At 35.0% G+C, this 27,288-nt stretch overlaps 3 protein-coding genes across 3 annotated transcripts; 1 reads left to right on the top strand and 2 right to left on the bottom strand.

The window, feature by feature from the left end:
• Positions 1–12,969: 12,969 nt before the first annotated feature.
• On the bottom strand, positions 12,970–14,005 carry LOC112177526 (DNAJ protein JJJ1 homolog). Its single transcript, XM_024315815.1, has 2 exons — positions 13,715–14,005; positions 12,970–13,611 (listed from the first exon to the last, which is right to left on the bottom strand). Exons 1-2 carry the CDS (start codon positions 14,003–14,005, stop codon positions 12,970–12,972), a joined length of 933 nt encoding a protein of 310 aa, XP_024171583.1.
• Positions 14,006–14,996: 991 nt separating this feature from the next.
• LOC112180357 (ATP-dependent Clp protease ATP-binding subunit CLPT2, chloroplastic) lies at positions 14,997–17,331 on the top strand. Its single transcript, XM_024318890.2, has 5 exons — positions 14,997–15,275; positions 15,388–15,426; positions 15,524–15,633; positions 16,077–16,256; positions 16,990–17,331. Exons 1-5 carry the CDS (start codon positions 15,058–15,060, stop codon positions 17,145–17,147), a joined length of 705 nt encoding a protein of 234 aa, XP_024174658.1. The 5' UTR covers positions 14,997–15,057; the 3' UTR covers positions 17,148–17,331.
• Positions 17,332–17,421: 90 nt separating this feature from the next.
• Positions 17,422–19,373, bottom strand: LOC112180356 (protein DETOXIFICATION 56). The gene has a single exon (XM_024318889.2). It carries the CDS (start codon positions 19,174–19,176, stop codon positions 17,650–17,652), a length of 1,527 nt encoding a protein of 508 aa, XP_024174657.1. The 5' UTR covers positions 19,177–19,373; the 3' UTR covers positions 17,422–17,649.
• Between the last annotated feature and the right edge of the window lie 7,915 nt (positions 19,374–27,288).

Below are 27,288 nucleotides of genomic sequence, written 5' to 3'. Positions count from 1 at the left end.
GAGCAATCTAATATTTGTCAATTATAGAATCATTTGAGTAAAGTAGCATTGACAATCTGTTTTGGTATTCTGCGTTTTGGATAATTCTGTTGAGTACCTTTTGGGTTGGGTTTTTTATTTGTGTCTTTGGTTTGTAGTTTTCATTGGTTTTTTTTTTTTTTTTTTTTTTGCTGTGGTTGGTTTTCAATTGACTTGAGTTTCGATTTTGTAGGGGTACTGTTCGTACTTCAGTTTGGGATTTGAGTGATTGATTGGAGGAGGTTCAAGGTGAGTCTTTTTTCTTTTTTTTTTCCTGCACAAAACTTCACCTATTTCTATTTTGCCTCACAATTTTCTGTTTTAGCCCTTGAATTGGAACTCTACATGTCTTTGTGTTTGAGCATTGGTGATTTCTTATTGAAATAGATACTGGATTTGAGGATTTGGTAGGGTAGGTAAGTGTGAGCACTACAATAATGTATATTCAATTACTGAATCCTGAGCTTTAGAGAGTCCATTTAGAATTGCCCATCCATAAATGATAGGGGTATAAGATAAAAGCATCATCTAGGATGACTTGAATTTTATGCGCAAGTATTGACTGTATTGTGACCTCAATTTGCAAGCTAACCTTGGATCATTTATGTAGAAGAGATTATTTACCATATTCAACTGTTATTTAAATTTGAAACAATCAAAGGTTTTGAAAAGGACATATACTGGGTTTGATTGCTTTGGCACAAAATTGACATAAAACATTTTGCAATGAACTTTTAGTCCCATACCCAAAAACTCAAGCCAATAAGCTACTCCTTTTACTTAAATTTTTCTTTCCTAATGCAATTTTTATGCTTTCAGTTTCAAGGGCAACGGCAGCTTTGCTTCGAAATCTTGATCATCGCATCTCAAGCTATTCATCTGTAAGTTCAATTCATCTCACGTGTATGGACCAAAACAGAAAATTTAACTAGATCTTAGAAATGTTGATGAAAAGAATTATCTCACATGTTTGTAGGTGATACAAAAGTCTGAGATAGAGGATGCAGAGGAATGCTTGAAACTGTTTTCTATGGACTAGGTGGCTAAATTTAATGAAATGACCCTTGCTAATGTAAACAGCTTCAAAAAGCGCTAAAAAAGCCAGTCACCTAAAGAAATCCAAAAAGAATATATAGCGGTAAGATCCAAATCAAACTGCATCAGTCCTAATGTTATTATGCCTGTAGGTGAACTTATAGGAAGCAAATTTGTTCATTTTTAATTTATGCTCAGTGCTATGGTTTGTCATTAAATTAGGAACTAGAGAGATTGCCAACTTAACTTGGCTCACTGACTTTTATTTGAATGTTAATAATCTAGGTGGAGAGATTCCTCCTGAGATCGGAAAGATGGGCAGCTTGGAAGGTTAGTTCTACTTCTTTTGGGAAGGTTTTTTATTTTTTATTTTTTATTTTTCTTTTCTCTGTTCATGATTCTGATTTTTGTACGCATTTGATTAGTTTACTGTTAATTGTGTAGAATGAATTTATGGGCATTTTTGTGTAGTTTATAAGCTTTTGTTGTGAAAAGATTTGAACTTTGTTTGTTAGACAAAAACATAGACTATTGGATAGTTTCAGAACAAATGGGTTTGCTTTGTTTGGAGAATAGGACTATTCTTTTTCTAGTTTCTTACAAATATTTTCATATCCATTGTCAACGTTTAAGCAACTATATTGCTTATCTCCATTTGTTGTTCTGAGAATTCAAAGCTATATAAATTGAGATGGATGTAAAAAAAACATTTGTGCAAATATGCTACTTCACTTGGACTCTAAAATATGAATGCAGTACCACTTTATTCATTCAAACTACTTTTTACACTTCTGATCTCCACCTTACATCTTTTTTGCTTTCTGATGTTTGAAAATGATGAAAGTGTTTTATTTCAAGATGTTTAACAGTATTGTGCTCTTTAAGAATTGATAATCATCAGGACTGTACCAAGACTGCTATCACAATGAGATTGCTGGAATGAATGAAAGTTGATACATGCAAGAAATTGTGGAAGTTGGCATTAAGAGACTGTTGATAACATTTATTATCAGACAGAGACATTACTGCAAGTATATTCTCAGGTATCTGATGAAATATCAATGAACTTATGACAACCTTGAATATTGTTGTTTTTCTATCTAAAACAGGCTTTGAGATTCTTCTATATATACATTTGTTTTGTGACATCAATACATAAATTTAAGTGGTTTTTCTTTTATTTCTAGGTTGAAGATATGAGACTGATAATCCATAACATGGCAAAGTTCCTCTCACACAAGGATGTCCAGGTGAGAATATATAAATTTGCTCTCACACAAATATGTTCTCGGTTTATCTTTGTTATCTAGATCATTTCTTATCCACTTAATAGATATGATTCAGTTACCTGCAATTTTTAAGCTAATTCACATTCCTTCTGCATTTTTACACTGAATAAATTGAATTCACTTTCAGGCTTTCAACAAGTGTCCTTCGTTTCCTTTTTTTCTTTGCCACAACTTGATCACCCACTTTTCAGTTTCAAGTGATGCATCAATTGTGCTGACCATTTGCATATATGTATGAGTTCACCAAGCACAAAGATCACTGGCAGATAGAGATTTGAATAAAAAAAATTGATCTTGAAATTCTCATTTCTATTTTCTATGTTTAGTTACTTTTGTGAGGCAGCTTCTTTGTCTTTTGAATTGTTAAAGATTCATACTGTGTTGATTTCTCTGAAATTCATATATCATATTTAATCTATTTCATTTTTGCTTTCTTGGCTATGATATATGCCTAAATTCATATATCCATGCCTAATAAATTCTTAGATTCTTAGATTCAGAAGGAACAATAGTTTACATCCTGGAACTTCTATCAACGCAAATGGCTGCATACTATAGAAGCAACAATAGTTTACACGCTGGAGCTTCGCCCGACATAAATTTTGAAAACCTGCTTTCTTGATTATCTTCCACAACAAAAACAATTGGTCTTCAAGATTGGTTTGTATCAATATTATTAATGCCTATACAAGAAATTACTCTCTTGAACAATCGCCATAATCTGTAATAATAGTGAGCTCTTACTCTTACAAAGATTAGTGTTCTGGTGATTCCATTTTTGATGATAATGCTTGCTTTTTTGTGTTGGTTCTGATTGTCTTACTGGAACAAATTAAACTCCTAGATTCCTTAAACTCCATGTGGAATGGTGCCATGTTATGGCGAGATGGAGAATAAGAAAGATGTTAGATATGGAAGATATCAATCACAATCATTTGCTGTGAGTTGAGAAACTGCTTATCAACCAAACAACTGATATTTTATAATAAACAAAACAAATGGCAATGGGAATATACGATGAGAACTGCATTGCTACTAGCAGTGAGCAACTAAATATGATACCTGTGAATATGATGCTTGAAATGACCTTTCATTTCTTAAGAAAATCTCAACCATGTATCTATAATTATACTTCTCTCAATCATTCACATCAACAGTTACACACAAAATTGTTACCGATGATAAGTCCCGCAGCATAGCGCGGGTGCTCTTTCTAGTTTATCCGATACCCCATTGCTTTTAAATTTTAATTTGGTACAGCAAATTAGCTATCGACACGTAGCAGATGGCGACACGTAGCCTTAATATTTCTGAAAATATAAAGTCTTGCTAATCAAGTAGAACTCCACAAAGAGGCTATATGTGGTAAAGCCGAGAAAGATGAGATAAGACGCTCTCAACCCTAAAAAACTTTTAGCCACCTCCTATCTTCTTCGCTTCTCCCCTACCGTCCTCTCCCCTCCTCTCCTCAGATCTGAACTTCCATATTCTCACTACCATGGAACTAACTATGTTTCAGTTAGGTTATAGTGAGATAGATCGAAGAATGAAAGACAGAGAGAGATCCTCCCACTCAGTTTTCTGCGCGGATCTATGCATCAGTCTTGATTCAGCCGGCAACCAAAGGAATAGCTGGTCCACTTGATTTTCGGCATTAGCTATACCATTCAATGGAGAAGAAGAGAAGGAAAGCGGAAGATCTCTTTTTTCTATTTCTATTTTTCCCAAGTCCTCCGCCTCCGCCTTTTCTAGATCATACAATATTACACCCTAAACCCTATGAACCACTCGTCATGCGGTTGTTTTTGTTTATTTGTCGTGATTATTTTATATTGTCCATATTTTTTTATCCCCTTTTTTACTTATGAATGCAATTTGAAGGGCTTTCTAGATCTTGTGCCATTGAGCAGTGCATTCATGCTCACTTGATCATTACTTTTCAATGCAATTTGAAAGGCTTTGTAGATCTTGTCTCATCTGAAAGTTCTAGGTGAGCAGGAGAGACCTTGTATTGTCTTGTATGCAGTCCATAAATTTTACCTCTTTATAAACCAAAGTAATTATTTTCAATTCATCTGAACTTTAATGTTGTTCTACTTGATACAGGTTAAGAATTCTAAATTATTGAATTATTTTTTAGCTCAGAGTGACAGTTCTCAGTTTTCACCCGCCTTCCGTTTGACCACCCCCTTGTTACTTCCTCTTTTACCCTTTTTTCTTCTGTTGGAGTTGATTTTGGGCTCGAGCAACGTTGATTTTGGGCTCGAGCAACAATTTTGGATTCGAGATTGGTCAGACCCAAATTCCCTTGGCTTTGGTCCAACCGTTTTTAACGGGTGTTTCCTTACAAGTCCTCAGATTTTCCTATAAAAGCTGCCTTGCTCTCTTCCTTGCTCTCTACTCTCAACTCTCCACTCTGATAAACTTTACTTTTTACTTGATCACTCCCATCATGGACGGCGGCAACGCAGCAGGCAACGCAGGCAATGCAGGAAGGGCCAACCAGGCTTCTCCTCCACGACCACCACGTCCACAACCAAAACAGGGTTGCCATGGGAAAGAACCGGCCCATACAGGGCCGATTACTCAAAACCCCGGCGGAAGTACTAATCCTCCGGTAAGGTCTGGAAAGAATACCATAGGTCATGGGGGTCATGGGGGACGTTAGTGTGGTGGCCTATAGTGCTTCGGATCCGGATCCCTCAGTGCGGTGTTTGTCTCGTGTGTTTTTAGTTGTTGTACGTCGTGTGTTTTTAGTTGTGGTAATTAATGTTATGTAATTTTCTGTTTTAATCATGTTTTGTAATGTTTTGTCTAATCAAGAGGATCCTTAATGTTAATATTCATGTTCATGTTCTTCTAATTTCTTTTGTTCATTGTTTTAGTTTAAACCACTGGTTTGGTGATAATTAACATCAAAATGAGAATAATTTACATTGAGCTGATTCAATTTGTCCTCCACTTGGTATTAATTGATGAGAGTTGGATCATGAAATCGCATTCATGATTTATCCAAACAGAACAATTAACCCCAAACATCTCCTAACTCTGATTTTTCCTCTGAATGAGGCTGGTTCATAGCTTGTTATTAAGTGGAACTTCTAAACCTGGCATCAACTCCATCGGACCCTGACTCGTACCGAAGATTCTCTCAAGCATAAACTCAAGAGCCTAGTGGCAAGAAACTAAAGTTCAGTAGACGCTTAGTGGTTTCCAACCATATCCGTAAATGATAATCCCCATAAACAATATGATCATGTATAGCAGCAAACTTAATAATCATGATTAGAGAGGCTTACAGAAGCAAGCATAATAATCATACACGGAAGGCTACTTCGAATTAATTTGCTCCCAGGCCAATACCTTAAGAGTGAGGAGTTTTTTAGTTTGTAATTTGTTAAAATTTTTGAGATGGAATACCTTAAGAGTTTAAGAGTAGCCTAGAGCCCTAGACTGAGCTATGTATCATAATAAAATTCAAATACTATGGTGGGAGCTTTTAGTATGTGTCAGTGTGGTGGGAGCTTTTAGTATGCGTCAGTGTCTTGTTTAATTTAGACTGGCCTCGTAGAATGCACTCTGGCTTGCCAATTTACTTTATAGAAAAAAATTTAAAAATAAAAACTTTAAGCAAATTAAACGAAAAGAAAAAATTTGAAGGCAGCAAAATACTGTCAACGGTTGGGTTTTTTTTTTCCTTATCTTTTGTTTGTCATTTCTTGAAGAAAAAAAAAAACTGATTTTTATTTGAATGAATGAGAAGCCTCCTCCTCTTGCATCTGTTTTCAGTTATGTGTTTTTGGTTTGTTTAGTTTAATTAATGTTGTACTGTTGGCATTCGTTTAATCATGTTTCATGTCCTTGTTTTTGTATCACATTGATGGGCATGTGATTATCTGGGCTGGTAACGTGCTACTCCTACTGAGTTCACTTTAATGTGAGTGAGACATTTAAACGTTTGCATTGTTCGCTGGTCCACAAATTTTTACCCCCTTGTGATTTGTGAATCTAAAACAGAAATTGAATGCGTGCTGGGAAGCATCGCGAGATGTCACGATCAAGACCTGCAATGCATGTGGTTCTGACGGCACCATACAAGGGCACAGACCATTGAGCCGAGCCGAATCGTGTAGTAGAGAGGTGAATGAGAGTTATTGACTTCATCTTTCTGTGATCGAGACCTCATCCACAAGCATGCTCTTATGTTCTATATTTCTGCTGATTACAAGTACTGATTTCAAAAACTGAGACACTCAAGGACACTAAAATCAGTAAAAACTGGGCCTCATCTATTTGTATTAGATTAATGTGTTAATCTATAATTCAGCCTACTACGTGTCTGTTATGTAATCATGAGACCTTGAAGAAAAAAGTTGTTCTTTGTTTGAGAATGCCATCATGACTGCTGTGTACAAAAACCAAGTTAAACTAGAGTTTTGATAATTTAGTGTATGATCTTGAATATTTTTCGAATTAAAAAGATTATTATCCGTGATTCCGTCATTCTATCAACTTATGACATTGTCCCGATTGAAGAAACCTAACCAGCTAGAACTGTAGAGAATGTAGGGGGGTTGGGTAAAGCAGATACGTTAATGCATGTCTGGCCTTTGGTCTTTAAAGCTGTAGGTGAATTGGTTTATGGCCTGCAAAAGTAAAGAAAGCAATTGGTAGATCATTTTTTTATTTTATTAAATTGGTAGATCATTTTTATGGCATATATGGCTGGTCTTTGGTCTTTAGTTGTAGATGAATTGGTTTATGGCCTGCAAAAGTAAAGAAAGCAATTGGTAGATCATTTTCATGGCATGGCTGGTCTTCCGTCTTTAAAGTTGTAGGTGAATTGGTTTATGGCCTGCAAAAGTAAACAAAGCAATTGATAGATCATTTTCATGGCATGGCTGGTCTGCGGTCTTTAAAGTTGTAGGTGAATTGGTTCATGGCCTGCAAAAGTAAAGAAAGCAATTGATAGATCATTTTCATGGCAACGTATGTTTCCTTTTTCTTATGTTTAGAAATGACTTCGGTTTCAGCTGAAACAAGTTTATAAGATCAACCCACGTGAAATCTGGCATGTATTCCAAAAAAAGAAAAAGAAAAAAGAAAAAAAAAAAAACTGAAACAAGTTAGAAGATCAACCCATGTGAAATAGAACATGCATTCCAAAAAAACAAAACAAAAAAAAATCTGGCATGCGTATGCATGAGTGATATGACAATTCTCTCTGAGAGCCAATCTACAAAATCAGAATCACGGTCCAAGTAGGAGATTTCTGCTATCTACCGGGGGTGGATTTCAGCCTGGCCCTGGGGCAATCTACCGTTGATCTCTCGCTGAGTGGGTCCCCAGCAATGATGGCCTTTCATTTTTTGTTATTGTAAGCTGGTCGTTAACGTTAATGTGAGTTTGTGAAACAAAAAGTGGGACCGAGCTTGAGAGGTAGAAACAGATGGAGTAACCATCCATCGATGGTAGATCAAACCTTTAGGATGTAGGGTCCATAGTTCAAGCATCAAATGTTGAGGAGTGTTAAAATATGGAACTGAGGCTGAAGCAAATGGAGCCGAGGCTAAAACTTGTGAAGGTCAACTTAAAGTCAACAAAATGCATTGTCAGCTTCAGGATCAATTCTCTACTGTTGTATGCAGACTCAGTCACATCTGAGTAAAATTAACACATATAAATTGGAAATGAAAGGGTCTAATGCACGTGAGGTGATTAATTAAAATGGTGGAAGAAAGGTTGTTCTGGTAACAAATAGCTACTGTGGTTGTTAAGGTCATTGGGGTCACAAATTGGCTAATTGTGAAAATCTAGGGTAGCAAATTGGCTGAAATAAAACATAGGGTACCAAATTGACACCAAATTAAGTGAAATCTAGTGTAGCAAATTAGCTATTAAGTTTATTCCTAACATTCAACAATCTACTCTTGAAACAACGGTGTCTGAAAAATTTCAATCTCTAAATTATTTTCCTACAATCATGAAATTCAAAGGGTTGACCTCATATAGAAATCAAAATTCAAAAACCAAAGTGAAATTTGTTTTTTTTGGTTGAGTTGAAAAGGTCAATCTATTAATTATTTATTTTAGCTAGCAGTACAATAATGAGTTATCCAAAGGGCCGTCAGTAGAAGCCATTACATAGAGTACACAACGCTAGCACACCCCTCATACGAGTATACTATTTCGCATAACACTAACACACCAACTTATCTTTATTAACCGCAAAATCAAGAAACTAATTTACTCCGAAATAAGATATTTAGTCACCAAAAAATTGAGATATTCTACAATAATATAAAAAAAAGTTTTAAAAAAAAATACCAAGTGTATTGCACTTTTACTTATTTGTGCTATAGACTTGACCAGAGAAAATTTATCTTATTTGTGCATAACACAATGGTTGTTGCAGTTATTGTTGCAAGGTGGTGGAAGAAATCTATGAAGATGTGAGAGGAGAAAAAAGAAAAAGAAAAAAGGAGAATAGTAATGAGAGGGGGAAGGGAAAAAAAAAGTAAAGAATTGATTGTAGAAATTGTAGAAGTATTATTAGAATAGGAAAATGATTTGTGGCCTCAATGAGGCCTAAGATTTGTGGCCTCAATTCTAGGTGTCATGCCTTGTCACCTACACACATCACCTATTTGTCAAATCATGCCATATAATTCTTGAGTAAAAAGACTATCTTATCCTTCCAAAATTTAATAGTTCTAAATTATTTTGGTTTTCATCTAAAAATAAAATATATTATTTTCATTTTTTTCCTTTTTCTTTTTTTTAATTATATATATATATATATAATTCGTAAAAAAAAATTATATACAAATATGTGTTTGTGTGTATAAATATATATATATATATATATTCACAAACATATATATATATATAATTATATATGTATATATATAATTCGTACAGAAATTTATATATATATTCGATGTAGAATTAATATGGTATATATATATATATTAATGTCATAATTCTAACCCACAAAATTTAAAAAAAAGTCAAATTTAAAATTGATTCTACAAAAATGAAAAGAAAATATATTAATATCTTAATTATAACCCATCAAATTTGGTAAATTGAAGTAATATTCAACTCTTTTAATAAATGAATTTAATAAAATTAATGGAAGATTAGTTTACCTTACACTAACAAGTTAATTAGAAAAGTCAAAAATTAAATTGGATCCACAAAAATGGAAAGAAAATGTATTGAAATCGTAATTAAAACCTATGAAATCTGGTAATTGAAGAGGTTAGAAAATATCATTAATAAATTGAATTGATAAAATTCTAGATTCCATCATTTCAAAATTTCTCGATAATATAATATTGTCTTATCCAAACACAACATTAGGAAGTGTTCCTTAAAGGTCAAGTGAGACTTCATTAATACAACTGTTCGTTTATTTTTACATGAAAAAACAATCATAATGTTATTAATACTATGAAGAAATTCAATGAACAATAGGTGTATAACACAGCAATAATCAAAGAAAAAGTGCAATTAAGGAAGATGTAAAATAGAAGTCATCGTCCATATTAACATTAAAGTCAGCTAACATGTCTTACACGCACAAATAAGTAATAAGTAGCTAATAATGAGCCAGTAACGTTTACTAGGGATTTTTCCCTAATGGCATATTTACACTTAAATAGAAGCCATCATATATTGAAACTGAAAGAGCTAACATGTCTTGCATGAACAAGTAAGTATTAAGTAGCCAATGATGAGCTAGTAAAGTTTACTGAGGATCTTTTCCTAATGGCATAATTACACTAAAATAGAAGTCATCATCCACATTGCCTCACAGTAACAAATAAGTACTAAGTAGCCAATAATGAGCTAGTAAAGTTCATTGGGGACTTTTTCCTAATGACATAATTACACTAAAATAGAAGTCATCATCCACACTGAAATTTAAAGTTAGCTAGCATGTTTTACACGAACAATAAGTACTAAGTAGCTAATAATGAGCCAGTAAAGTTTACTGGAGACCTTTCCTGAATGGCATATTCACACTAAAATAGAAGCCATCATCCATTGAAACTTAAAATAAGCTAGTGTGTCTTGCACGAACAAGTAAGTACTAAGTAGCCAATAGTAAAGTTCAACGGGGAATTGCACGAACAAGTAAGTACTAAGTAGCCAATAGTAAAGTTCAACGGCGAATCTTTCCCTAATAACATATTCACACTAAAATTGAAGTCATATATCATTCACATTGAAATTGAAAGTCAGCTAAGTACTAACATGTCTTATACAAACAAAAAAGTACTAAGTAGCTAATAATGAACAAGTAGAGTTCACTGGGAACTTTTTTCTAATGACATATTTACAGTAAAATAGAAGCTATCATTCACATTTAAAAATCATTATTGTCTATTGAAAAATTTGGGATCAACAAAACAAGTATACTTTCAAAAATTAATTTCCTCATGTGCAATATATTGTATTCCATATTAAGCAATTTCTTTTCAGATATCAACTTCCCAATCAATTTAGATATCTAGGTTTTCAATCATCAGATTTTATGAGTTAAAATTACGATTTAAATACTTTTTCTTTCTATTTTTGTGAATCCAATTTAATTTTTCACTTTTCAAATTAACTTGTACGTTAATGTAAGGTAACTAATCTTCCATTAATTTTATTAAATTTATTTATTAAAAGATTTAAATATTACCTCAATTTACAAGATTTCATGAATTATAATTACGATATTAATATATATATATACACCACATTAATTCTCCATCGAAAATATATAAATTTTTTGGACGAATTATATTTATATATATATCTTTGTTTTTAACGAATTATATATATATATATATATATACACACACCCATACTTTTTTTTGAATATGTATAATGAAAAAAAATCCAAAATAATGAAAAAGAAAGAAAGGAAAAAAAACCAAACAATATTTTTTTTAGAAGAAAGTCAAAATAATTTAGAGCCATTATATATTCAACAACATATATATATATATATATATTGACAAATTACAGATAAATAAATATAAAATTTTTTAGACGAATTATATATATATATATATAAATATAATAATATATATTTTCTAGAAGAAAACTAAAATAATTTAGAGCCATTAAATTGTAAAAGGATAAAATAGTCTTTTTATTCAAGAATGACATGACATGATTTGATAAATTAGTGAGGTGTATAGGTGACATGGCTTGACACCTAGGATTGAGGCCACAAATCTTAGGCCTTATTGAGGCCCTATATCATTGCCCTATTAGAATATAATGTATGTTGAGACATCTCTTTCTAGGAGTCATGTACATGCCTTTAGATTGTTCATCTCTCATATTGTGTGTTTTATATGTATAGCCTATTAAAATTATTTTTCATGTTTACGCTTTCGATGACATCCAACTACGTACTTAGTCACCAAATTATTGAGATACTCTATAATAGTTCAAGAAAAAAAAAAAAGTGGTGGAAGAAATCTATGAAGATGTGAGAGGAGGAAAAAGAAAAAGAGAAAAGAAGAACAGTAATGAGAGGGGGAAGGGGAAAAAAAGAGAGTAAGGAATTGATTGTAGAAGTGTTATTAGAATATAAGGCATGTTACTCTCTAGGAGCCATGTACATGCCTTTAGATTGTGCATCTCCCATATTGTGTGTTTCATATGTATAGGCTATCAAAATTATTTTTCATGTTTACGCCTTTCGCTGATATCCAACTATTTAGTCGCCAAATATTGAGATACTCTATAACAGTTCAAGAAAAAAGAAAGTAAAAAAAAAGAAGAACTTATATACCAAGTGTATTGTAATATTACTTAATACTTATGGTGCGATCAAATTTTGTTACAATTATAACTACGAAATTTGTACTTTGGATTTTGATAAAAGAGAAAAGAAAAGAAATTTGTACTTTGGATCTCCCACTTATGAAGGAAAACTTATGCCACTTGACATACGTCTAGATCAAATGGTAATAAATAAATATTTGGAAAAAAAAAAGAAGAAGAAGAAATTAACTAAACAACAAACATATCTATCTGCTTTCTGACGTGATCAAACTAACCCTAAACCTTTGCATCAAAATCCTCGCTCTCACCATTAGGTCTAGTACTTTCTTTGCACCCTCTTCTCTTTCTTCCTTGCTTTCCTTTTCTTGTGAACTAGAATCAGATATGAAGGAATCAAATTTGAATTAGGAGAATTATCGTGTTCGTTAATTCTAGTACACTCCACACTCCTCCTCCTCCTCGGTTTCTTCCCTCCAATTTTAAAATTCGTGCTCTTTAGCTTATCATGATGCTCTATAGCCGCCTCATTAACATCATTCTCCACATGCATATTGGTCGCCATGACCTCAAACATTGGTTCAAGAACATCGTCACAAACCTTTTCCATAGCCTTTCGCCTCGCCACCATTGCTTCAAGAACATTCATCTCATCCTCATCCTCCTCCTCCTCCACCTCCACCTCATCGACTTCAACTATTTCACCGACTTTTTCCTTCTGATTCTCGTTACCACAAGCAGAAAATTCATTTTCGTTACTATCACTCCCTCCAACCCCATCATCCACCACCTCATTCCTTTTTTCCTCCATTAAAACCTCTTCTTCATTAAGTTCTTAATAATTTCTCTCTACCTCAATCAACTCCGCAACCATATCATAATGTTTCAACTTCAGCAACTCCATAACCATGCGGAGGTGCTTCTTCGACTGCTCGTGATTCCGACACTGCTTTTCATTCCTAAACCCCTTTCTACAAACCACGCACTCCCATTCCTCTCTCTCCTTTTCCTTCTCATCCTCAGGATCACCATATTTTCTCTTCCTCTCAACCACTTTGGTCCACTCCGGCTCCTCATACTCCATAGCGGCCTTCGCCAGCTTCTCCTTCTTCAACCGCTTCCTCCTCTCCCTTTCCTTCTCCATCTCCCTCTTCCTTTCCTCCTCCCTCTTCGCCATCATCTGCATGACCCTCTTGTCCAGCCTCTTCGCATTATGTGCCAAATCCCGCACCTTGTTGTTGTACTCCTTCTTAGCCTTCTTCCTCGCTTTCATATTCTTTTTCAACCACCGCTTATACCCCCTGCGGATGACCCTACTGAGATCATACTCATCATACGGGTCCTCCCAGCAGAAATCCATTATGGAACTAAAGTTGAGCCAGTAGTTGTAAAACTTAACAACCTCGGGATACGGGCTCTCGAGATTGCCCATGTCCGGAGGCTTGTGAACCGAATCCCACGGTAGGTCATTCCTTTCCTGAAAAGCACGCTCGATGGCGTAAATCCTGTTGAAAACGTCAGAATAGACCTTGTAGAAACCGCGGTTGGAATCGGAGTAGCCATTGAAGTTGATGTTGTACGTCGAAAGCGGCTTTGAGGTCGGGGTTGAAAGCCTCTGGGACAGCGTAGGTCTGGCGGTAGGAGTCGTAGAAGGCCCGCTCATCGGGTTCTTTGAGAATGTTGTAGGCGTCTTTGATCTCTAGGAATTTGGCGGCGGCTTCGTCTTCTGTCATGCCGCAACTGGACTTGTATTTGTCCGGGTGGTATATTATGGAAAGTTCATGGTAGGCATGTCTGACATCATCCATTGAGCAGTTGGGTTCGAGGCCTAAGGTCTCGTAGTAGCAGACGCGCTCGGTGCTCTTCACCATTGTTGTCGAGTTTGATATCAAGGAACTTCGAACCGGAAATGGAGTAGAGTAGAGCGAGTCACGACACTTGAGTAGTTATGAATTAAACTGTCTAATACATCAGTATTCAGTACGTAGTAGCTGGGGCTTTATATTAGAGCAATCAAAACCTAGCCCTAATCCCAATTGGAATAGCAAACGTGATTTCAACTTAACAAACATAGTTTTGCTCTAGATTAAAAATAAATAAATAAAATAAAATAAAGAAGAAGAAGAAGAAAACCTACAACAAATAGGAAAACAATATAAGGGAAGTTTGTCTTTATTTAAAGTTTTAAACTCTGCTCAAAACTTTAGTTAGAGTACTCGAGCTGTGTGCTGTACTGCCCTACAAGACCTAGATAATTTGGGTGATCGAATAAACGTTGCATTGAATGTGCTCGATCATTAAGAACCCTAATTAACCCCATCAATACAAAATGAACGAAATTAAAGGTCATATAATTGCAACAAAGCATGAGTCGATCAGGAAAGGAGCGTCTCAGAATTTAGATTAAAATCTCAGGATCGATGAATCTCTAGCATTTGAGGAAGTTTCCATGTTTTGAGGGAATGGTTTAGAGCTAAAGAGTGATGAGCATTATTTATTAGTTGAGAGTAAGTCTAGTTTTCCGAATGATCAAACAATTAACATAAGAACAAGTCTATTTTAAAAAAAGAAATTAAGATTATTTCGATAAAATTAGACGTCCCGATGCTTACTAGTCTTTTTCGAACGTTAACACCTCTAGCTAGACTATTAAACATAGTAAGCATTAGAGTAATTACTCCCTAATGATAAGGAACTACGATTCCTATTCCTTACCATGAGGTTCTAGGACTTCAAACCTACAAAACAGAAAAAACATCAGGGTAATTTTTTTTACCACCTCCGTAAAAAATGGGCTCATTATCGTTTTACTCTCGGCTTTCACCGTCAGACTTTTGGTTCCAAATCCTTGACCCTTCCTTCCCAACATATCCACATTCCAAACACTTGAGCCAGCACGAAAGAGCCCCCGGCTATTCCAAACATGGCCGCTCACTCCCTCTCCAAGCTTCCAGCTTTCGTCTCTGCCTTCAATCCCAATCAAACAACCAAACCCGAATCGTGTTCTCTACCTCTGACCACGACTTTGAAGCCCACAAGTCTACAGAATCTATGGCTCGGAACCAACAGTCTCGGAGTCAGAGCCCAACTGCCAAAGCTCCGACCTTTCTCTTCCACAATCTGCCTCAGCCTCCCGACCGCGTAAGTACCCAATTCTGTCGCATTGCCAGAACCCCTGTTTTTTTTATTCGTTTCGTTTCACGTTTTAGATGACGAGCTGTTGTTTCAGATGCTTCTGATTTTATCATTACAGAATCAAGGAGAGAGTTTCGTCCAATGAGGAAGTGCCCAAGTGAGTGTCTTTTGTTGAACTATGTTCGTTGGATTTAATGTTTTCGTTGGTTGATTTTGGTGGGATTGAGGTTTTGGTATTGGTTGGGTGGATGCAGATGGTCTAGCAGGGCTATAAAGTCATTTGCCATGGGGGAATTGGAAGCCAGGAAGCTCAAGTACCCAACCACTGGGACTGAAGCAATTCTCATGGGTATCCTCATCGAGGGTAAGTTTTTTCCAGCCTTTTAAGCTCTTATTGTTCATTAATAAAAGAGCAATGGTTATTGTTAAAAGTTAGTAATCCTTCTATTGCAAATAGTCTTGTTGATTAGTTCTCTCACCCCGAATGCTTGGTTGGAAGGCTGCTTGTGCGGTTGTTTCCTGGCTTCTACCTTATGCATAAAGGCTTAGGTTGTAAATTTAGTCCAAGACTTCCAAGTTGTGATCCAAAACAAATGGTAACTGAGGGCTAACTCGGAATGCAAATCTTATATGATACCAACTTGAATCCTCAGAATCATAATTGAGTGTGAAATGTTTCCCATTTTTAACACCACCACCCACAGAAATACAAATAGAAATAATGTTAAGAAAATCTTATGATTATGTCTGGTCTCTGTGATAAACACATTTTGTGGTTTACCTAGCCATCTTTGCATTGGGCTGCAGGAACCACTTTGGCTTCAAAAATTTTGCGGGCAAATGGAGTTACATTGTTCAAGGTGCGTGAAGAAACCATCAAGTTACTTGGGAAAGCTGATATGTACTTTTTCAGTCCTGAGCATCCTGCATTGACTGACGAAGCTCAAAGAGTGCTCGACTGGGCTGTTGATAAGAAAATAAAATCTGGTAAATTGCTTTGCTGTTTCATTTATATACATATTTCTCGTGCAGAAATTTTTTTTATTCGCCTTTTCACGTTTTTGTATTTTAAGTAGTTCCTGACATGTCCCCCAGAACTTATGTATATAAGTAGCTCTTGGGATTGCATCAGTGCTCAATCAAGTAGCATCTTCGATATGCAAACTAGATACCGAATTAATTATAGTGAATAGTGTATAAGGGCTACAATTATGTTTGAGTTGCAATTACAAAATCCAGCATCTAGAGAATGGGTCATTGTAATAATCTGAGCTGCCTCAGCTGCAAGAACAGTTTTAGAGTTCAATCTTGAACTGACATAGTTCCTTTTCCCTTTGTTATTTAAGAGATAATCTCCTTTCCGACGAGAATGTTGAATTTGTATCTTCCAATTCCATCCTACATCTGAATCCAAAGACAATTCTCAGTGGAGCTCCAAATTCCATATTTTTCTTCTGAAGGATATCTGATATAATTATTGCATAAATGATCAAAAATACTTAAAATCTTAATTCTACTATGGTTCTTGACTGTAAGACAATAGAACTATTTGAAAGGAGATTCATGTTGCTATCGTGCAGTGTACCCCACTTGTCAAATTGCGGGATTGAGCTCCAAGGGCACATGATTATTGACTCTTTTCTTTGACAAATCATAATTATCAACTCTTTTTGCTCTACTTTAGTTCTTACCTTTTGATTTATTGATATCTGAATTGCAGGTGGTAGTGGTGAAATTACAACATCTCATCTGCTTCTTGGCATTTGGTATGAAGTGGATTCACCGGGTCACAAGATAATGGCCTCCCTTGGCTTCAATGAAGAGAAAGTGAAAGAGCTGGAGTCTTTAATTTCTGAACCTGGATTCATTGATGGATGATATTTGCCCCTTTTTTTTCTTTTTTTTTCACTGTAACCTATGATGCAAATTTCTTAACCAATGCATGGATCAATGATGTTGGTCGGAGTTGTTTAATGGCATTTGTCGTTCCTGAATGTTAGTTTGAATCTGATTCTGAACTAGTCCTAGGTTCATTCAATACAAGAAATGTTTTTGTGTTTAATTCAATTTTGAAGCTATTGCTCTCTTCTTTGTGGAGATTGTACCACTACTCATCTACTATCAACAAATTGGAGACTCTACTCTCCTGCTCTCAACAATTTACTTTTCTGTTATTTGTCATGTCAACAATTAGGCGCTGTTTAACTTACATGGACCCATCTGGAAGATACAAACCCAAGACTACAGAGATGACTGGAAATTGCTTTCTTACAGTAACCCTTGTTTGAGCCCAAAATATTTATTGGCATCGAGAAAAAACTTTGCTAGAAGATGTGGGTTGGAGTTGGAGGACATTGCAGCAGATATTCTAAGGTTACTTTTAGACTTCGGCATCGACTCTCCCCACGCTTTTGTGGTGTTTGTGTTTGTTAAGTTCTGGTGCTTGACAGGAAAGTGAGGCAAGTCTTTGTGCTTTGCACGCTTCTTCATCCCAGTTGATTCTTAAAACAAAGATCAGCAACAAAATCAAGCAAGCAACCATCCCAATCAAGAATCCTACTAATAGTCCACTCAGCCCGAGTTTAACCTTGAAGGCTAAAACAACTCCCAAGGGCAAAGCCAGAAGGTAGAATCCACCAAGATTTGCATACATAGCCAACCATGGCCTCGCTGTTCCTCGAACAATCCCTCCGCAAACAGCTAATGGGAAATTCACAACCTCCACCACAGCCATAAGCAGCATCATCTTCTTCACACCTCTTACAATCCCCTTATCGTGGCTAAACAATGACCCCCAACTTCCCCTGGCTGCTACCATCACCAATCCACCTAAACAACCAGAGACCAAACTCACTGCCAGAGACACAAATGCAGATTGGTATGCAGGTCCTGCCCTGTTTGCTCCGAGCTCATTTGAGACTCGAGTCGACGCACATGTTGCCAGAGACAGCATCACCGAGTACAGCAAGTAGTCGAAGTTTAGTACGATGGCTAAGACTCCGACTGCCTGCTTGGCATTGGCAAGCCGGCCAGTTAACAGGACCAGAATCTCATAGCACCACCATTCTAGGCAGGTAGTAAGGCAGCAAGGTCCACAAAGCTTGAGCAGTCTAATCCAATCCCAAACACCTTGGTCCAGCCACCCGCCTTCTTTCCACCTTCCTTCTTTTGCCTTAACTTCAATCACACACACATAAATTGCAAGTAGAATCACAACCATAAGGTCAGTGATCCAGACAGACATTGCAACTCCCTCAATACCTTTAGCGTTTGCAAGCACTATGTTGATTGGTATGTGAAAGGCAAGAGCAAGACCTGAGCAGAACATGGAAGGAACCGTGATGCTTTGTGAGTTCAAGTAGGCTTTGAGGGGACAAAGCAGTGCGGTCATAACCAAGTCTGGTAGGAGATAGAAAAGGTAGGTCTTTGCAACTGTTGAAATATCTTCTTGTTGGCCAAAATGGGTGAGGATTTTGTCAACACTGAGCCACAAAAATGAAATAGGAAGAGTTGCAAGAAGTAACAAGAAAGTTGTCATAAGAAGGGTCTTGTGGAGAAGCCTAATGTTTTTGGCTCCATATGCTTGACCACATACGGGCTCCATGGCACCACAGAGACCACTCAAGACGGAGAAGCCGGTGACATTAGCGAAAGTGAAACCAAGTGTGCCACCAGCCAGTTGAAGCTCTCCGAGTCTTCCTAGAAAAGCTGTTGTGATGGCTATTTTGGCAAACCATGTCAAGTTCATAACCACCAGAGGCAGAGCTATTCCTCTTTGTATTTTGAGCTCTGAAAGCATGATCTTGAGGAAGTTGGACGGCCATTTTTGGTTGAGAGGTTCGAATGAACATGGTTGAGAGGCACTCTCTCTTGGACTGTTTTGTGTTTGTGATGTTGTTACAGACATAATGTGTGTTTGAGCAAAATAGGTTGAAGGCTAGGATTTGGTGGGTGTGTTACAAACATAAATGAGATGTGAGATTTTGGATCCTGTTTTCTTTTTATGGTTTCCGTCTTGGGATAAGGTTGTTTATTGATGGGTGCATAGATTTCGTGAAGGTGTTCTTCTCCTAAAAGATGCAAATTGATAGGCTCCTTTTGTAACTGCCAATTAATTGCGAAAGAGAGAGAGAGTTGGTGGTGGATTTTATAGAGTGACATGAGAAAGCAAGGGGATAAATCATGCATAAATGCTTACAAGTCCTCCGAGTAATCTAATGAGATTTGGTGCATGTGATTGGTCTTGATAAATATGATAAGAAGAAATCCAAATTAACTGCCGAAGGTGGACTGTTAGAAAGAAAAAAAAAAGTTAAAAAACCATGAGAATTTGATGAAAAGCTAAGAAAATCCAGTTGCATGTGGTAAATTAATATTATGGTAACAATCTAACCCTCACACATTTAGTGAAAGGAGTAACGGGTGCATACTGTTGGGTTGATTCGCATGACAATCCAACTATTGACAGAAGCATCGGTTATTTGACAACCTTTAGAGTTTAGATAATTAAATAATTTACGGTACGGTTTTTTTTTTAATTAATTTTAAAATGACAGAATAAATCAATAATATGATAAAGAAAATATAAAAAATAAAATGAGAATGTATAAAAAAAAAAGGTGATAACATTCATGATTCATGTATCAAGAAAGAAACTCGCTTGTCATAAACTGTAAGAATCGATGGATTTGAAAACATTAAACAAAACAAAAAAAGAATGTTTAATCGGAAACATCTTCTTTTGTACATTTTTTCCACTAAACTAGCAAATACAATACTTCAGTCAAGATTTCATTCTAATTTGAAAAGAACTTCAGTAAGTGTAATTGTGAAAAAAAACCACCGTACTAGCAAAATATCTATCAGATAAGTTACGGTCAGAAAGTGCTTATAAATGATCGAATATGAACTTCCAAAAGGATGAAAATGAATGTGAGCGCAGTCAGCCTCGTAGCTCTGGTGGTTTACGCCCGAAATTCAGAGGAGGAACTTTTTTATGTAACAAAGGAAGTAAGAGGAAGATTAGATTTGAAAAGACTCGGACTGTGAATGCTGAGGCCTACTATTAGGGAGGTTCTGAACTATAAGAATCCATTGTGATAACCATGGCCACCTAATCTATAAAGCTTTTTTCCTTTCATTTATATTCCAAAGCCACCTGATTATTGAATCACTTCCATTTCATCTTTGCCTAGATGTTAGTATTTTATTAATTTTTAAAGTAATTGGACAAAACACCTTTGTAGAATAGAAATAAAATACAAAGCAACTGTGCCTTTCAAAATGTGATTGCACGCTTTTGGACAATTTACTTTTCATCAACATCACTTTGTATGTTATTTGGAATCTGAGTAATTATTAATCACTAGAAAATATAGACACCACATTATGATTTTATTAATAATTCATCTTGTTTGTTCCCGACAAATTAGTGACTTCGAACTTCAATTGTTTTGTTTGAAAGAAAATGTACCGAACTTCAAAGTCACCAATTTGTCGGGTATTGTTGTTAAAAATTTCCCTTCCAGAAAATGTGAAATTGATGGCTTCATCATCCTGATCATTTTTTCTGAGACAAATTTCTCATTTAGATAAAAACCCACCTCAAATTTAGGTTCTGGTACTGGTAGGGCATGCTCATAAAATTAAGCAATATAATGCTGGAATTCGAGTACAAGAACATTGTTAGAAGGATAATGTACGTACGTCAGAAAGGCACTCATTGATCGATCATCATTCTGGTTTTCTTTCTTTATTGAGAGCACTACTTTGCTTTCCACTTGTTCCCCATTGATAAAAGCATGGATATATATCAACCTTATAAATCCAACTAAGTAGTGATGTGGTCTATTTTATGTATTGGTGGAAGCCTTTCTAAATCGATATGATCATCTATATATGATTGAGCTATATATGTATGGAGCTAGTTTTAATTGTAGAAATTCGCAAGTTTCAGTTGGCAGGCCTCCATTCTCCACCATATATATTATTAGGTGTTAAATGTATTAATGGATAAAATTAGGCATATTGGAAATTGTTTAGGCATTATAATGTAGTGCTTGCAAAGTTAGATGAATTAACGGTGGACTGTGATTTTTTACTCTAATTTTTTATATTTTTGGATAGTAGAAAATAAACAGTTCTGATTATTGAATTTCATCGTATAATATCCAACCATTTGGACATGCTATTGGCTCGTATTATGTCGATTTAGAACTATTAATCATATTTTTCAATTATTTGAATAATGTATATATGAAAGATAAACAATTGCATAACATGCACAGACATCACATATTTAATGAGAATACTTATACCCAAAAGATACTATTTGGGAGTAGATTGGGTTGTGACTCATATCTCATTAACAGTTTAACAACATAAAGAGAAAAATGTTTACACAAAGTAATTCGAAAGTACATGGCACATAGCATGTAACCCACTTAGCTTGGTTTGTGCCATGAGATTTTAGAGTTGAAGAATAAATATCGAGTGCGCACCTATTTTCATTGATTCGGATCAAATTAGTTACTTGTAGGAGATCGAGTTAGATGATATTCTGTAATACATGCAACTTTACCCAGAAATATTCCATGATCGTGATGTAAAGTTCATAGGAATATGAAAAGGAATTATATAATCTTACCAGGAAGAATTACGTGCATGCAATCTTTGAGGAAACCAAGAATTTAGAACAAATCTAGATCGATGATAGATATTATAACCGTATTTTCACGAACATTCTTTGGAATAATTAATGGAATGTACTGGTGGATCAAAGGAAAAATAAATAGATAAGGAATATATCCGACAAAATGCAACTTTAACAGAACCATAAATATTTAAAATCAAAGTAGATGCTACGTAAATATTAATTTCTGTAAAACCTAGCACAGGAATTTAATTAATATTGAAGGTATCTAGAATGAGATATCTGTAATGGGAGTTTCTATTCGTATCTCCAAAACTAGTATTTGGATCTCTTCTTTTTTCCAAATAATAGTTGATTTTGTCAACTCTTGTCAAATTATCAATAGAACACAAAAGAGAGGAAAAAAAATCTCCAATATTTAGGAAAGATAATGGAATTCAAACTCATTTTACCATTTTTGTTCTTAATTAATCTCAATAACCTTCATACTCATCGCAACCGAGTATATCCGGCCTCAAAACCCTGTTGAACATGATACAGATTACTTTGTGAGGACAAGCATCTGAGTTTCAGATTAAGAACCCAGCTCAATTTTCAATTATTTTTGTTGTGGTAGGAGATCTTGGTCAAATTGGATGGACAAAGTCAATCCTAAACCACATCGACCACTGCAAGTATGACGTGAATCTCCTTCTTGGAGGGTTTCTTATACTTTTGGCTGAGCTGAATATATATATATATATATATATATATATATATATATATATGTTTATGTATCTATCCCCGAGAATTTAAAATTACAGAGCTTTATGCTTTGAATTGTCTCTCTCAATTCCAAGACACAATTCTAACCCCAAAACTCCAAATAAGCCACAATCTAAATAAGCTGAACAACACTCTCCAAACTCATACCTTTGAGTTTTACAACACCAAAATTGCAACGCACACAGTCATAACCCAACACCTAACATATACCCTAAAATTTATATACCATTTGCACAAGTGTAAGGTCATGGATGGTAACTTAGGGAAATCACGAGAAGAAGAGCATTCGGGTACATATCTCAAAAATCAACTGAGAAAATTAGGGATTGGCATTATGGAAAAATTTGGAAGGTGTAGATATCATATTGATTTTTACTAAAAGTATGTTAGCGGTCTATTAAGTGAGGAGGTCTAAATACCAAATTTAGATGTATGAATAGAACCTCTCTATAATTGCAAAATTAGATACTGATGCTTGACAAGAAATAAAAAATAAAAAAGGGGGGTTAGGGACTTCGGGTAATAATTTGGTTTAGGGTTTAGCTAGGTAGAGTCGTAGAGAGGCACTTGGAGTTAATTAATCAGATACTCCACTATTTTCCCAGTACGGTACTAGATGATTTGTATTCCATCACTCTGTTTTTGACAAAGTAGCACTGATCATCTGACAGTGATAAAGTTGGGGTACGTGAAAGATCAGTACGTCAAGAGACGAAGGATACTCCCCAAGTGGTGTTTGGATCGGTCTCCCCAAATTTTTAGCTGATTAACAATATAACCGGACCTCATATAAATTGGTCTCCTGTACTCAAATTAATCAGCTGAAGATTTTGATTGTTGGTAACAATCGGCTATGTAGTGTCTTTTTTAAGCTAGAAGTCTAATCTCTCTCCCCTTCATTCTACAAAATGTAGGGAGCCCAAAGACTGCAGTTGGTCTTCAAGATACTGCGAATCAATATCTAAGCTTCTCACTTGGTGGCAATGAGTTCGTTTTATCTTTCCAAGTTCTTACACGTCCCGCAGCAAGCTTTGAAAAATATATAACAGGCGGAAAAAGAACACCATCTAATTTGAGAAGCTATACATTATCGAAATAACAGAAGATATTGCACTTTGGCCTCTACCACACAGCTCGATCTAATGATTCGGAAAGGAGAAATCCATGAATATTCTGTTTTTTTTTCAGCCAAACATACGATTCTCTTGGAGATATGAAATTATATTCACCAGATCTTGTTGAGACTGGAGTAGGAACCGAATGGTGTATGTCTGTAGGGTCTTGTTACCCACTCAATGGTTGCGATATGACAGCTACAGTAATTCCTCAATTAACACTAATCACAAGACCTTATATATTAGTTGCAGTACAGCATTCTGCCCATCTATATAATTGAAAGATAGAGTTGTAAAGTTGAGTTCATATTAAGTTTGATTTGTCCAAGCTTGAGCAGCTTATAAACTACGAGTCAATTATGATCGTGTTTCGGTTTGATTGACACGACTCGGATTTTAATCATTTTATTATGACTCTGCACAAGTGATTTTTTGACCTCGGCTCACATAGCTTAGCCTTGGGCCCTTGGCCAACGTTTTACTTCCATCATTAGTTACACAATTATACATGTATGAAATTTTATTAGTATTTAGTTAATTTGCTCCACCAACTAGTCAATTTAATTAATATTGAAAAAAAATTCTTTCATTTAAGCTAGTATTGTCAAGCTGCCAACTAGCCCTTAGTGAGTTTAGTCTAGTGTCAAAACATTTCGCTCAAATAAAGTGTTGACAGAGGTCCTAAATTTGATTATCCAATTTTCTTTAATTTAATGATTTAAAAAATAAATAGGACTAGACCTAACTTTAAATATGAGCGAGCTTGTAACACAAGCTTTGTCGATCACAAAAATTGAAAAATAAGACTCTTTCATGGCTCATAACTATAATAATTAACCCGATTCAAGCTTGAGTAAGATAAGGAAAAAAAAAATTAAGTTCCTCCCTGATACGTGCTCTTGAGTGGGATTAGACTTGGATCAGTGTGTAATTAATGATTCTTGCATAAAATATGTCATGCTTGACTTTGAATAACTTTATTGAATCACCTTTAGGTAAATTATTTCCGGATTTAGCTATTAATTAACTTCATCCTTTTGCTTTCATTTAGCTTTTCAAATTTTTGTGTTACTTCGTAGTACTATGCTTGTCTAAACCTTGGGTCAGTTGGGTGGATATATGTGATTCTCCCATCTTCTTTCCAGCTGAGTTAGATAATGCATGTTCTCATTCTTTTATGTATTTTCTCTTTCTCTTTATCAATTAGTAGATGGAGAAGGGACTCTTCAGCCAACCGACTCCTCCTCATTTCAAGGAGATCAGAGGGCTTCTCCTTTCAAAGAAACAGTACATGAATCTTCTTTCAGGTTAAGGCTAAGGTCGGTTTCTTAGCTACCAGCAACATGCAAAGATATGTTCGCATAGTCAACTTTCGAACAAGTCAATTCTACCGAAAACTTGGTGCAATGCATGAAACCAAATTGCATTCAGCTTCAACTGGAGTCATCATAAATTCAGAGTCAAGTTACTAGTATACCCTAATGAGCAAATTGTACGAACATGAACTTCTCAATAAGTAAACAACTAACAAAACTACAAAACTGGTTGAAGTTACACTGTTCAGAAGAACAAATCGATCCCAAACCGCATACAAGTGAACAAATAAACCTATAAAGGTGCAAAATCAGCAGATTAAACACCGCAAGTGAACAGTTGCATGGGCTTCTTAGAACAGCCAAACTGAGTATAGGCCCGGCTTTTGTACTTTTGCGCATGGGCCCTGAAAGCACAATTCTTCAGTGTTTGCCCTAAAAGCACAATGTAAGCATTTTACATCAGTCAATTATCATTAAGAAGTCATATGCAATTATGCATTACATTGATGTCATCTCAGTTGCCGGTAGTCCACACTGTAAAATGGTTTTTATAAAAAGTTTCTTGAAATAGTCGTTTTCATATACATAAGAAATATACTTACTAGATTGACGGTATTAGGTAAATTTTTCAATCTATTTAAATACATATATTGATTTTCTCTTCAATCAGCTGTTTCATGATCTTGATCATGCACTATATATCTACAACTAATCAATGTGAACTGGTTCCTATAAATTAAAATAGTTACAGGCATGGAGTTTCATGGTTGGGAAAATCAAATAAATTAAATTAACTTATCCGTACAAATATATAGATGATTATATAATTTTATTTACACATTTATGTGGGTTCGACCAGTTAGATATGTTAAATCCTTCTAATTCCCAAAACAGCAATCTGTAAACAATTGTTGCTTAAGAAATAAGACATACTTGAAAAATCATATTGGTTCTGATTTAGATCATATGGATAATATTGTTTACCACTTAAATCTGTACATTCTTATTTGTGTTTCGCATTTAAAAACTCCAATTCAAAAACCATTGCATAATTTTAATGATCCATGCTAAAAATTCTATACCAACATAGATGACACCGGAAGAAATCATAAAAAGATACAAATATAGCATTAGGTATATTTATATTAGACACTAGATTTGATATACGTGTCCTAGCTAAACTAGTAAATCTTTTTGGATTGTCAACTGGCTAATAATATATAGTCAAAAATAAACAAAGTAAAGCACTTTTAGGTTACAAAACTATATAAATTTAAGAGTTAAGAACCATATACACAAGGATTGTCTCAAAATTATCTATACAAAATTATCTATAAGAAGTTTTGTTTTCATTATTTGATCAGTAATCATCAATCCGTACATTGATGAAGACAAATCTGTCTATCTCTATTCAATCAAGTTAAATGAAACACACTTTAGCTTTAGAATTTTTAAATATGCTGTTTACTTCCAAATACTAAAATATAAATAGTTCAATTTCCAAGTTACTTCTTGTTCTAAAATCGTGCACCCTTATTTGTCTATGAAATGTGGCTTTATCAGAATTCTGTAGAAAGCAATATATCACCTATATCAGCCTAGTTTAGCTGTTTAGGAACTGAATTCTAGGAGGATTTATATACTAATAAGATTCTAAAAGAATTAGACGTATTTGAAAGGTTTATTGGCGAATCTTGACTAATTTCAAGCATGCAATAAGACTTAGGTCATTGCATGCATTTGCTTTTACATTTCCACGTTCTTTCAGTAATGTTAATTTTCAGCAACAATCAATTAATTAACTCTGCCTACTTTTAAACGTTATCAAACAAATATGTAAGTTGATGAGGATTCGGTCTCTTTAAAGTTAAAATGTCAAATAATATTCTTGTTTTGGATACTTCCTTTTAATTAATTTCTTTTCTTTTCACATGAGTCTCAAAACTAAAAATTTATCCATGCATTAATGAATCTTAAACCCAAAATACTAATCCGTTGCACGCTGAATCGATCTGATGTTGTAGATAATTAACTGTCCAATCTATTTCTAGCTTAATTTGCTCAATTTACTAATTAGTTTATGATTTCAACATCTATCCTGTTAAACAATGTTTGTAAGAATCAACAGTGTAGTTTCAACTGCCAATAGCTGAAGAGAATAGTAACTTAAT

This window comes from Rosa chinensis, chromosome 7 (assembly GCF_002994745.2).
Source record: "Rosa chinensis cultivar Old Blush chromosome 7, RchiOBHm-V2, whole genome shotgun sequence".
Taxonomy (NCBI): Eukaryota; Viridiplantae; Streptophyta; class Magnoliopsida; order Rosales; family Rosaceae; genus Rosa; species Rosa chinensis.
This window is presented reverse-complemented; position numbering and strand designations above follow the sequence as displayed.

What these genes read in the sequence shown, in the direction of transcription:
- LOC112177526 (XM_024315815.1), bottom strand. Translation starts at nt 14,005, where the DNA reads ATGGTGAAGAGCACCGAGCGCGTCTGCTACTACGAGACCTTAGGCCTC. An exon ending in ACCTCAAAGCCGCTTTCGAC is followed by an intron (nt 13,612 to 13,714) that starts GTACAACATCAA and finishes CGTGCTTTTCAG; the next exon opens with GAAAGGAATGACCTACCGTG.
- LOC112180357 (XM_024318890.2), top strand. Translation starts at nt 15,058, where the DNA reads ATGGCCGCTCACTCCCTCTCCAAGCTTCCAGCTTTCGTCTCTGCCTTC. An exon ending in TCCAATGAGGAAGTGCCCAA is followed by an intron (nt 15,427 to 15,523) that starts GTGAGTGTCTTT and finishes GGGTGGATGCAG; the next exon opens with ATGGTCTAGCAGGGCTATAA. An exon ending in CATGGGTATCCTCATCGAGG is followed by an intron (nt 15,634 to 16,076) that starts GTAAGTTTTTTC and finishes ATTGGGCTGCAG; the next exon opens with GAACCACTTTGGCTTCAAAA.
- LOC112180356 (XM_024318889.2), bottom strand. Translation starts at nt 19,176, where the DNA reads ATGTCTGTAACAACATCACAAACACAAAACAGTCCAAGAGAGAGTGCC.